A 10849-nucleotide genomic window follows, 5' to 3' on the forward strand; every position below is an offset into this window, starting at 1 on the left:
GTATTTGGGTGAAAAAATGATGATGATAACTAGATGAGCAAGGTTTGGGCATCTTGACAATTTCCTTTCAACTGTAGAATAATGGAGTAAGATCACAAGTTACAGGGGAGATTACTGTGCTTGCACTAGTGCTTGTGCCTGTGCTGGCTGTATGTTAACTAAAATGTGTATTATCTCATGGACGAGGTTGAGCTTCAGGTCCTGGTGGTTTTGAAGAATTTAGAAGCGGCTGGAGAGCCTTAACCACAATTGTCATGTTTGGCCTGAAGTCAGCCTCGTACTGAACACACAAGGCCGCAACTGCTGCCAACTGAGAGGGATTCACATGGAAATTATTGTGGAATAAGTATCCTATCCAATCCAATCCGAAACATCTACGACAATGATGAAAACTAATATGCATTGGATCGTTGATTAGCGGGTAATCGTTGATTTAGTTATAAAAACATGTTCTATGATTTGAATATGAATGTGATTACACAGTTGAAGATACCTTTGCTATCGCTTTTGGTGGGTAATCGTTGTTTAGCTTGGGATCTACACACTGTTTCACCTTGTCCTCACTTAATCTTGGTGTTGCCTGCAGAACAATATGAATGGCTTATTGAGTCTGAGTATACTGCAGGCAGTAGGAAGAAAGTAGAGGAAGGGAAGACTTACCCAAGTAACAAGACTCTGTTGTCCCTTAGGCATCGTGTGATCTACTGGCTTTCGTCCTGTCAAAAGTTCGAGAAGAACTACGCCAAAGCTATAAACGTCACTCTTTTGAGTAATCTGTCCTGTCATAGCATACCTAAAAAGAGAAACCAAAGAAAGGAAGTTGAAAGAGTTTAGTCTTACTTTCAATTCAATTTGATGAAAGGCAATATGTAACCGTTCACACCTATTACTAGTAGATATTGTCATCTTTGGGCTTTTCTTTATAGGTTACTACAAATAGTATTAAAGTCAGTTTCGAAAAATGTGATTGCACTAGTCGAAGTAGGGTTAGACTCTCTCTATAGGGAAAGCCCAAATATAACAATATTGCTTAGATATGTGCATTTATACGCTGATATAGACCAGTACTAGACACAAAAGTTACCTGAGGTAAGTATTGGATAGCATGGACCAAAATGATTACTTTTTGAAAGGTCAAGAATCAAAATGAGACGTAATTAAACGTTTAGAGACCAAAATGGAATTAAACCTACGCTCCATTGCTACTTTTGGCGTAAAATTCATTTCCAAGAGCAAGACATACAGAAGTAAACACACAAAGAGCTTACTCTGGAGCATGGTAACCGAATGTTCCTAAGACCCTAGTTGAATGAAGTCGTGCTGCTGTATCCGACGATTGATTTGTCAAGTTGAAATCAGCAACCTTCGCGAGGAAGTCGTCGAAGAGAAGAACATTACTCGACCGGATATCACGATGAACTATGGAAGGCTGAACCTTCTCATGTAGATACTCAAGGCCTTTGGCTGCACCAAAGGCAACTTTAACTCTCTGGCTCCAAGTAAGCACTGGACCAGGCTCAGCACCTTGTACTCCTTTTCTTCCTGTACTAGAAAATGATCAGAAGAGACCAAAATCGTCAACAAAAAAAGGTAACTCTATGATTTAGCTCAACATACCATGTAATATATCGTGCAAAGAACCCATTTTTGCAAACGGATATATCAAGATTCGATTATTAGCCTCCAAACAATACCCAATTAACTCCAAAAAGTTCTCTTGCTTGAGCCTAGAAACAACTGATAGCTGCAAAACCATGACAACACATGAACACAAATGCATTAGATGAGGATACTGATATATTACCTTCAACATTCATACTGTTTCAAGATCGAACCTGAGCTGCAAAATCGTTGTCGGGCTCCGGTGAAGAACTGGTATCCAGTTTCTTTATTGCAGCAGCCTGACCGCACTTTAACGTTGCATAATAAACCCGACCGTAAGAACCTTCTCCAATGAAAGATTTCGCACCAAAATTACTTGTTAACCTGTTTAGTTCATCCAGTGTAATGACTGGTGTTTCAATAGGCAATATTTGCTGAGGAGGTCCACCTCTGACAACATTGGAGCTCCTAGGCTCTCCTCTCTCGCTGCCTACAATACAAATCAACTTTCATGATCCCCACATCACATCATCCATAGCCACAACAACGCGAATCCAGCATTTGAATTATAGAAAACAAGAACAACAACCAATATGTCTAAGAACAATGGCTAACAAACAACAAAAATCCAGCAGAATCCCATCCTCCGAACGAACAGGCATTTCAACAAACAGATTGAAGGCAATAACCAAATAATTTAGAAGAACATGAGAAAAGAGCATTTACCACCATACGTATTTCCCCTCGGTGGGGCTGAATATTGACTCGAAGGCGCGCCATAATTTTCCTCCTCCACACCTCCGCAGCAGAACATCGCTTCCCGTCAATTCGTAGTAGCCTCAAAAACCTATGAACAAAGGAAAATCCACCAAATGCATCAAGAATCAATCAATTCTTTCGTCGACCCATTTAATAAGGATCGAGATGATGGAGGAACAAACAGGAAAAATGATAATAATAATTGCAATGAAAGATGAAGAAGAAGAAGAAGAAGAAGAAGAAGAAGAAGAAGAAGAAGGGGAAATTGACCTGGAATGTGAATGAAAATGTAAGCGAGGCACAGAACAAAGAGATTGAAAGCGAGGAAAGACAGAGGAGGGGAGGGGGAGGAGGGGGAGGAGGAGGAGACTCCCTGCAATGGGTTCCTGAAATGGCGATTGGAGGAAGGTACATGTTGCTCTATTTAGCGGGAAACTCGGTTGGGATTTGCCTAACCGCTTAAACCAAACCCCTCAGACGTGCGTCCCACGTCGCACCTTCAATCTCTCCTCTACGCCCTCTCCTTTTTATTTCTAATTTGAACTCTTAAAACTATAAAATATATTTAATTATAATTCAATTGGTTACTGTGGTTCAGTCTATTGTTTAGATCACATTGCATGTATATATATATATATATATATATACATGCATGATCACACTATGTCTAAGATGAATAAAGACTCTATAAGAATTAGATATACAATTCTTCATTTTCCCGTCGATAATCAGTTAAGAAGAACTTACTTCTGGAGTCGTTCTTGCTGTGACACCAAACCGACCATGACAGGCAGTATCATTCTGTCTGTAAGCTTCTACCTATCAACAATCTTTTTTATCAATGGTCGGTATAAAGAAGTGAACAACTATTTTGGACTTTTGTGCACAAATGCAAGATATAATCACAGTACCACCATAAAAATTCAGCTCCCGTTTGTGGAGAAGTAGATTTCGGTAACTTGATATTCACACAGACAAACATTCAAACAGGTTGTGGGCATGTCTCCCAGAGACTTGGCATGCAAACAAATAAGCAAACAGGAGCTTCTCGTCCCCATTAACAAGCTAAATGCAACCCAAATCATATGGTGATAACAAAGAACGAGGAATGGCACCTCAGTGATCCGAAGAACAAGACCGTCTCTCCGGAGGAGCTTTCCAAGCAAGCGTGGGGCAAGGCCCCAAGCGTCGACGCGGAACAACTCTTCGGGGAGCTTTAGTGAATCACTCGAAAGAGGAAGAGGGTTAGAATAGAGCAATTTGGATTTGTGGGCTGATATCGGGTTTCGATTTGGCCCCAATGGTGTCCAATTTGGGGCCATGCCCTATTTTTTTCTTCTTGTTCTTCCTCTGTTAAGTTTGACCTTTCGCGGGTGTTGACTTAACTGTCAACGATATGTTTTGGTATTATTAAAAAATAAATTAATAAATGACGTCTAAATTATATTTATATATATAATTTCTGAAATTATAGTTTTATTCTTATGGTTTACCTCATAAATTAATGAATATTAAGCTTAATTAAATTGGTAATATATATTAGTTAGGAACCCTACGTTTTTGGAAGGAAGAGGATATGCCGCCATTGTTCTAGAGCCTTCCAGACCGAGAACCTTCCGAAATCCGCAGTTTCCCTTTCCCTTTCCCTTTTATCTCCTCCTCCGTTTCTATTTCCATTTCCCATTCGCCACGATCTCTCTAAACGCGCCACTAAATTCTCTCTCCGACCTACTGTTTCCTCTCCCAATCTCCGATAATGGCCAAGTTCGGCGAGGGCGACAAGCGGTGGATCGTCGAAGAACGGCCCGACGGTACCAATGTCCACAACTGGCACTGGGCGGAGACCGATTGCCTCGAATGGTCCCGCAATTTCCTCTCCAAGCTCCTCTCTGACCTCCTACTTCTCGACGATGAGGGCGGCCTTTTCATCAAGATCAAGAAGGTCGACAAGGTCGATGGAGAGGCCTATGTCAATATTCGTAAGGGGAAGATCATTCCTGGTTATGAACTCAGTGTCACTCTCTCTTGGGAAGGCGAGGCCAAAGATTCCGAAGGTAAATCTCTGCAGAAGGTCGATGGGCTTGTCGAGATTCCATATATTTCCGATGAGAACGCCGATGAGGATCCTGAAGTTAGGGTTTCTGTGAAGGGCGAAGGGCCGATTGGGAAGAAAATGAAGGAGGCCATGTTGGGGAAGGGGAAACCGATTGTGTTGGAGAAGGTGAGGTTGTACGTACAGAGTATGGCTAAGGGTGGGCCTGCGAAGGATGACTTAGAGGCTAAAAAGGTGGAGCCGAAGAGTAATCAATCGGCTCCACCTGCAGCAGCGATGGCGGCTGCCCCTGCGGCATCAAAGCCAGCAGTGGTGGCGGAGAAGAAGAAAGCCAAGAAAGGGTTCAAGACGATAACGATGACCGAGAAGTTTAGTTGTAGGGCTAACGTTCTGTTTGAAATTCTCATGGATGATAATAGATGGAAAGGGTTTACTCAGAGTAATGCTAAAATTAGCAAGGAAGTGGATGGAGAGATCAGTATATTTGATGGGTCTGTGACTGGGAAGAACTTGGAATTGGAAGAGGGAAAGTTGATTGTGCAACAATGGAGATTCGGAAGCTGGCCTGATGGCATTCATTCGACGGTGAGCTGCCTTCTCCTCTACTTATCTCATTCTCAATGCATTTCTAGTAGTGTCTCTTTGCCATTATGGAATTTCTTAATGAATTGTAGTGAATAATCGACCAAATCATGAATTACCCATGTGAATGATCAAGCTAAATTGGTTCTGAAAATGGTTCACAGGTGAAATTAACCTTGGAGGAGTCGGAGCCTGGGGTTACCATTGTGAAGTTGATACATTCCGACGTGCCGGAGGAGGACAGGTTCGCTTTTTACTTGAAAAGAAGAAACTCAAGATCATTTTGTGTGGTTCTATGGCTAATTTGTTCATGTTTTGATATGAATTAGATATGGGAACGCAACTGTGGTGGAGAACACGGAGAGGGGCTGGCGGGATCTTATTTTCAACAAGATCAGAGCAGTTTTTGGGTTTGGAATATGATAGGGTTAGTACAAAAGTCCCTTGGTTTCTGCATATCTCCATGAATGAAATAGAGATTTGAAATGCCTAATTTTCTAGTGATCAAATGATGGTGTTGTTCTTACAGTGTGTTGTGTTCCATCCATATTGATGAATCAAAATTCATGGTTTTGGACTGAGTCTTGAATTATACAATTGTCATCTAATCTTATTATCATAACATTGTCACATTTTGTCTTGTCTGCTGTATCTACCTAACATTATGTTGTCCTATGCAATATGCTTTACTGGCTGAAGGGACGCAGTCTCTTCTCACTTTAACTTTAGCTTAGCTGATTCATTATGAACTCTGCAAGCGTTTGGTATTTCTTTTATGATTCCGAAGCTTTCAACTGAGACCAAAGTTTAGGAAAGGGGATGTTAAGCTCACATGATAAGCATACACAACTAAAGGTTGTATAGTCATGGATACACACTAGTGGTGTAAACAAACTTGTAGGCACATTATATCAATCGTGTGGGTTATGTACTTTTACTCATGAGCAAAATATTGACATAGTGGTTGTTGCTCTTTAGTCCACCGTTAGTAGATATTATTTGTAGCCGTATGTCTTCAACCTCTTGATTTATGTTATTTCGACGGGTGCGAACTCTGGATTCTTGTAATACTAATATTGTGTCTAGGGACTACTCTCGATTCTAACATCCTATTCTATGTTTTGGGTTCCAATGTTTTTAATAAAAAAAGAATAAAAAAGAAAGGCCGTTTGAAAATCCATCCCATTCATGAAAATAGAGTAAATTATTGGGCCCATTTTGAAGCCTGTGTGCAGAGAGGCCCGTATAAAGCCTCTTCCGGTGCAAATTATACCAAACGCTAGGATATTTCAATTTTATCCAGGTGTAATTTTCTACTATTTTTTTTTTTTTTAATTTTTACTCTCGAAATTCAAATTTGTTTTTAAAATGTCCACAGAATCCTCTGAAGATGGTTTAAAAAATATTTATGTATAATTTTTTTTTTTAAAAAAAATGTATTTGATAATATCCAGAATAAACAAATTTAAAATCTAAGATTGTAATATGTTAACTTTATTTATATATTTTTTAAAAAAGAAATATAAATTAGAGAGTAGGAGAAAATTCACATAGCACAATAAATGCCACCAAATCTAACAAGGTGGCCGACGCGTAAACTACTTTCCCTTTCTCTTAATTTCCATGTGTTCCGTACGGACCCCATCTGGTCCCACCACCACCGCTCTCCATCTCTATCCTATTTTTAATATATATATATATTTTTTTTTTTACTTTTTATAAATAAAAATTAATTAATTAATTAATTAAATTATTTATGTTAAATAATTAAATAATCATTTAAAAGTCTGATCAACACAAAATAGTTCAAATCTTGGCACCAACTGCACTGCTGTCACGCACATCGTGTGACCGTCCAATGACAACACGTAGACATGGTGGAGTGATGGGCCAAATCAAATCCATCTCAACCGTCAACTCCAAAACCGACAGCCAGATCTAGCTCGTACGCGTGGCATCATACGAACCGAGTGATTATTAATTAACTAATTATTTGAGAAAATTATTGTTTGAAAGACAGTTATTTAGTAAGCAAGCAGCATGAAAGTTAGTGACAAATGTAAAGCGAGTTTAATTAATGTGTCACAAAACGGGATCCGTTAAGAAACGGGAAAAGCGCACGGAATTTGGATTCTTCTACTCGAATTTCAAGTGCCTTTTTTAAAAAAACACATAAACGTTGGGTTATTTACAGCTCTTGCCACTGTTATTCTAGTTACATTTATTTTTTTTAAAAAAAACTCGAAATTATTCTAAATCTCAATCACAAAAAGATTAAAAATTATTAACCGAGATTCCTGGATCGAAATATCTGGAATTATCCGATCATTCTAGGATCGTTTTAAATTTTTTAACAAATATAATTATTATACTCCCAAAAATATAATGGGATGACACGTGTCCTCGAGATGAAGTTCCCGAGGCGCGTACAAATATTCCTCAACGGCGTAACGAATTTGACGGTAGTGGCAATATCGTAATAAAACGCCAGATTATGGGAAAAATATAATTAATTTTCCTCTCTCAAATCCGTATGAAACAATCGTCGTCCTCCTCCACTCGCTCGACTCAAAGACCGTTTTTCCAATCACAGATTTCAATCTCACTCTTAAACCCCACTTCCCCTCTTTCTCTCTCCAAGAATCTTCTTCGTCTTCAAGTTGCAGAAACCAGAAACTGGGTGTTTTCGTTTCTGTGATCCGCCATGGCTGAAGCCTCTAAGTACCAGCCCATCAATGGCGGAAATCTGGTTTCAGACGTCAAGAGTCTCTTCTCCATTCTCAAAACCAAGAGAACTTTGGCGTTTGCATATGGATTCATGTTCGCCTTCGTTATTTTCACTGCCTTTTTGGCTTTTAACCCTTCTGCTACAACTTCCTTTTCTCCTTCCTTATCCAATATTTTCAGTGGGAGTAACTCTCTTGGTCCTAATTCCGCTAATGGCGGTTCTGGATCTCGATACCCTTATTTTATTTCTTACTTTCTCCCTAACGGTTCTGTTCAGCAGAGTAATCAACTGATCCCTCCGCCGGCGCCGGAGGGGAATCTATCTATATCTAGTAATGCGACGGTTCATCCTCGGCCGCAGATTTTCGAGAAAGAGCCGCTGCGTGGGAAGAACCGTACGGAAGAATTGGTGCCGGAAAGTAATCCACCGGCTAGGAATCAAACTCTGGATTCCCGAGTTTCGCCTCCGATTGAAACCACCTCGCCGACGGAAACAGTTAAGAACGACACTCAATCTACGCCGGTTTCTGAAGGTACGGAATCTAATAGAACTGAATCAGTGCCTGTGAAAGCAGCTCCTCCACTGGTGGATGATCAGATTCAGGGTTCGGGCATTAAATCGACTCAGTTGGGCAATGACAGTTCTAGGGTGGAGGATAAAAATGTATCATCGAATTACACAGCTTCATTGTCGAAGAAGCAGAAGGGTGAGATGAATTCTGCTTCTGGTGGATCGATGAACAAGAATGATTGGTTTGAGTCTTTGAAGAATTGTGATTTTTTCGATGGAGAGTGGGTGCCGGATGATTCTTACCCTCTTTACAAACCTGGTTCTTGTCCGCTTATTGATGAACAATTCAATTGTCATTTGAATGGCAGGCCTGATAAGAATTATCAGAAACTTAGATGGAAGCCCAATGGATGCGATCTTCCAAGGTATGAATAATTTTGTTTTTGCAACTTTTGTTAATGGTTGAGCTTTTTTTGGCCTTTTCTATTCAGGTTTTGCGTAACTCTTACTGAATTGAATTGTTTAATCTGAAACTTGTTGCCCCTTTACTCTTTGGACCGTTCTTTTTTGATGACATGTTTGGAAAAGACGAGAAAGAAAAAGAAAAGGCAATGTTTGTTCTGAATTTGATGAATTCAAAGCAACCATTTGAGTTTTATGCTTTTGGGTTTTGTTCTTCTGCCTACGCATTCATTGTTGTGTGCTTTTGAGATATCTAATCTAGTTTAATCAAATTGGAATTGTATTAAACGATGGTTTGTAGCTCAATGTTAAGTAGTAGCCTATAGTACTCGTAAGAATTTCAAATAATCTGTTTCTTGTTCCATAAGTCCTTTATAATTACGCTATGGTGTAGGCTTGATGGAGGTCGAATGTTGGATATGTTGAAAGGGAAGAGATTAGTTTTCGTGGGCGATTCGCTGAATCGAAACATGTGGGAATCGCTTGTTTGTATATTGAGAAACTCAGTTAAAGATCGAAGTAAGGTGTTTGAAGCTAATGGCAGACAGGTATTCAGAGGGGAAGCAGCCTACTCTTTCATATTTAAGGTTGGTTTTGTGTTCTTCTTGTTCTTTCAAGGATTTGTTTTTGCAAACTATTGCGCAGCTCTGTTTTGGTGATGTTTATTCATTTGTTCCTGTTTTTTGTCATTGGTTTGATGATAGGATTATAACTTCACCGTAGAGTTCTTTGTGTCTCCTTTCTTAGTCCGAGAATGGGAGGTGCCAGACAAGAACGGTAAGAAGAAGGAAACGTTGCGTCTCGATTTGGTCGGGAAATCGTCTGTTCAATACAAAGGAGCTGATATAATCATCTTCAACACTGGTCACTGGTGGACTCATGACAAAACTTCAAGAGGGCAAGTGTGAATTGTGTTGTGTTTTTTTATGAGTGAAATTCAATGCGTGTATTTCGAAGTTTGACGAGTTCGGTGATGTCGAACAAACGCAGGAAAGATTATTACCAAGAAGGGAGCCATGTTTATGAAGAATTGAATGTTCTAGAGGCGTTTCGAAAGGCGGTAACGACATGGGCGAGATGGGTTGATAAGAACATAAATCCAATGAAGTCCATTGTTTTCTTTAGGGGCTACTCTGCATCCCACTTCAGGTACAAAGAACATAGAACTGAATGAGAATTTTATTTTGCACACTGAAACAATCAATCAACCTTGGGTCACATGAATCCATCTTGTGCTTCACAGTGGAGGACAATGGAACTCCGGTGGGCAATGCGACAGTGAGATCGAGCCAATCAAGAACAAGACGTTTCTGAGACCGTACCTGCCGAAGATGATGATACTGGAGAAGGTATTGAAAGGGATGAAAACTCACGTAACATATCTGAACATCACAATGATGTCAGATTTTCGGAAGGACGGGCACCCGTCGATCTATCGAAAGCAAAGGCTAACAGAAGAAGAGAGGAAAACACCTTTGAAATTCCAGGACTGCAGCCATTGGTGTCTTCCGGGTGTTCCTGATGCATGGAATGAGATGCTATATGCAGAACTGCTACTGAGACAGCATCAGCAAGAGAGAACATAGAGAGCTACAAAGAAAGAAACAAATAAACAAAAAAAGAAAGGTAAATATTTTATTGGGTTTGAGTTCATATCGTCAAGTTCTTAGAAGATTTGTGTGTTTTTGCTTTTCTGGAAATCGTATAGAAAAGATCGATCAAACAGCAAGAGTTAGGCCCAAAGAATTGATATGGGTTCATTTTTTCTTCATTCTACAATAATTTATGAGAGAGTAGGGCATAGATAGGAGGCTAGTTTGTGTTTCTTGAGGATGATCTGCTTCTGTTCATAAGGGAATGCTTTATTGCAAATATTTATGTTATATTTTCAATATAAGTCTATACGTAGATATTGTTCGTGTTAGCTTATTACATATCATTATCAGTCTCACGGTTTTAATTGTGTTTGAGAGAGGTTTCACACCCTTAGATAGTGCAGGTTTCACACCCTTAGATTGTGTTTAAGTCTACATGTAACAGTCTAAGCTCATTGTTAGCAGATATTGTCCGTTTTAGCTTATTAGATATCGCCATCAGCCTCATGATTATAAAAGGTGTCTGCGAGAGGTTTCCACACCCTTAGATAGGATCTT

At 39.7% G+C, this 10849-nt stretch overlaps 3 protein-coding genes across 6 annotated transcripts; 2 read left to right on the plus strand and 1 right to left on the minus strand.

Moving 5' to 3' along the window:
- Positions 1-42: 42 nt before the first annotated feature.
- LOC111470035 (probable protein kinase At2g41970) lies at positions 43-3647 on the minus strand. Of its 4 annotated transcripts, XM_023115492.1 has the most exons (9): positions 3273-3450; positions 3109-3180; positions 2329-2449; positions 1836-2092; positions 1618-1744; positions 1269-1542; positions 661-793; positions 494-580; positions 43-310 (listed from the first exon to the last, which is right to left on the minus strand). In XM_023115492.1, the coding sequence occupies exons 3-9, from the start codon at positions 2414-2416 to the stop codon at positions 176-178; spliced, it is 1101 nt and encodes a 366-aa protein (XP_022971260.1). In that variant the 5' UTR covers positions 2417-2449; positions 3109-3180; positions 3273-3450; the 3' UTR covers positions 43-175. The 4 variants fall into 4 exon arrangements, with proteins under 4 accessions (XP_022971260.1, XP_022971262.1, XP_022971261.1 ...); XM_023115494.1 differs by lacking the exons at positions 3109-3180; positions 3273-3450 and adding an exon at positions 3477-3647; XM_023115493.1 differs by lacking the exon at positions 3273-3450 and having other exon boundaries at positions 3109-3197.
- A 269-nt stretch (positions 3648-3916) lies between these two features.
- LOC111470098 (activator of 90 kDa heat shock protein ATPase homolog) lies at positions 3917-5651 on the plus strand. The gene is made up of 3 exons (XM_023115577.1): positions 3917-4999; positions 5161-5240; positions 5326-5651. Exons 1-3 carry the CDS (start codon positions 4118-4120, stop codon positions 5417-5419), a joined length of 1056 nt encoding a protein of 351 aa, XP_022971345.1. The 5' UTR covers positions 3917-4117; the 3' UTR covers positions 5420-5651.
- Positions 5652-7536: 1885 nt separating this feature from the next.
- Positions 7537-10593, plus strand: LOC111470097 (protein trichome birefringence-like). The gene is made up of 5 exons (XM_023115574.1): positions 7537-8659; positions 9091-9283; positions 9401-9594; positions 9687-9845; positions 9940-10593. The coding sequence occupies exons 1-5, from the start codon at positions 7701-7703 to the stop codon at positions 10280-10282; spliced, it is 1848 nt and encodes a 615-aa protein (XP_022971342.1). The 5' UTR covers positions 7537-7700; the 3' UTR covers positions 10283-10593.
- The last annotated feature ends 256 nt before the right edge of the window (positions 10594-10849 follow it).

Source organism: Cucurbita maxima, unplaced genomic scaffold, assembly GCF_002738345.1.
Source record: "Cucurbita maxima cultivar Rimu unplaced genomic scaffold, Cmax_1.0 Cma_Scf00043, whole genome shotgun sequence".
NCBI lineage: Eukaryota > Viridiplantae > Streptophyta > Magnoliopsida > Cucurbitales > Cucurbitaceae > Cucurbita > Cucurbita maxima.

Coding starts and splice junctions, on each gene's coding strand:
- LOC111470035 (XM_023115494.1), bottom strand. CDS start 2,416: ATGTTCTGCTGCGGAGGTGTGGAGGAGGAAAATTATGGCGCGCCTTCG. Junction 1,745..1,835: donor ACAACGATTTTGCAGCTCAG/GTTCGATCTTGA, acceptor ATGGTTTTGCAG/CTATCAGTTGTTTCTAGGCT. Junction 581..660: donor AACAGAGTCTTGTTACTTGG/GTAAGTCTTCCC, acceptor ATTGTTCTGCAG/GCAACACCAAGATTAAGTGA.
- LOC111470098 (XM_023115577.1), top strand. CDS start 4,118: ATGGCCAAGTTCGGCGAGGGCGACAAGCGGTGGATCGTCGAAGAACGG. Junction 5,000..5,160: donor CTGATGGCATTCATTCGACG/GTGAGCTGCCTT, acceptor AATGGTTCACAG/GTGAAATTAACCTTGGAGGA. Junction 5,241..5,325: donor GACGTGCCGGAGGAGGACAG/GTTCGCTTTTTA, acceptor GATATGAATTAG/ATATGGGAACGCAACTGTGG.
- LOC111470097 (XM_023115574.1), top strand. CDS start 7,701: ATGGCTGAAGCCTCTAAGTACCAGCCCATCAATGGCGGAAATCTGGTT. Junction 8,660..9,090: donor AATGGATGCGATCTTCCAAG/GTATGAATAATT, acceptor GCTATGGTGTAG/GCTTGATGGAGGTCGAATGT. Junction 9,595..9,686: donor CATGACAAAACTTCAAGAGG/GCAAGTGTGAAT, acceptor GAACAAACGCAG/GAAAGATTATTACCAAGAAG.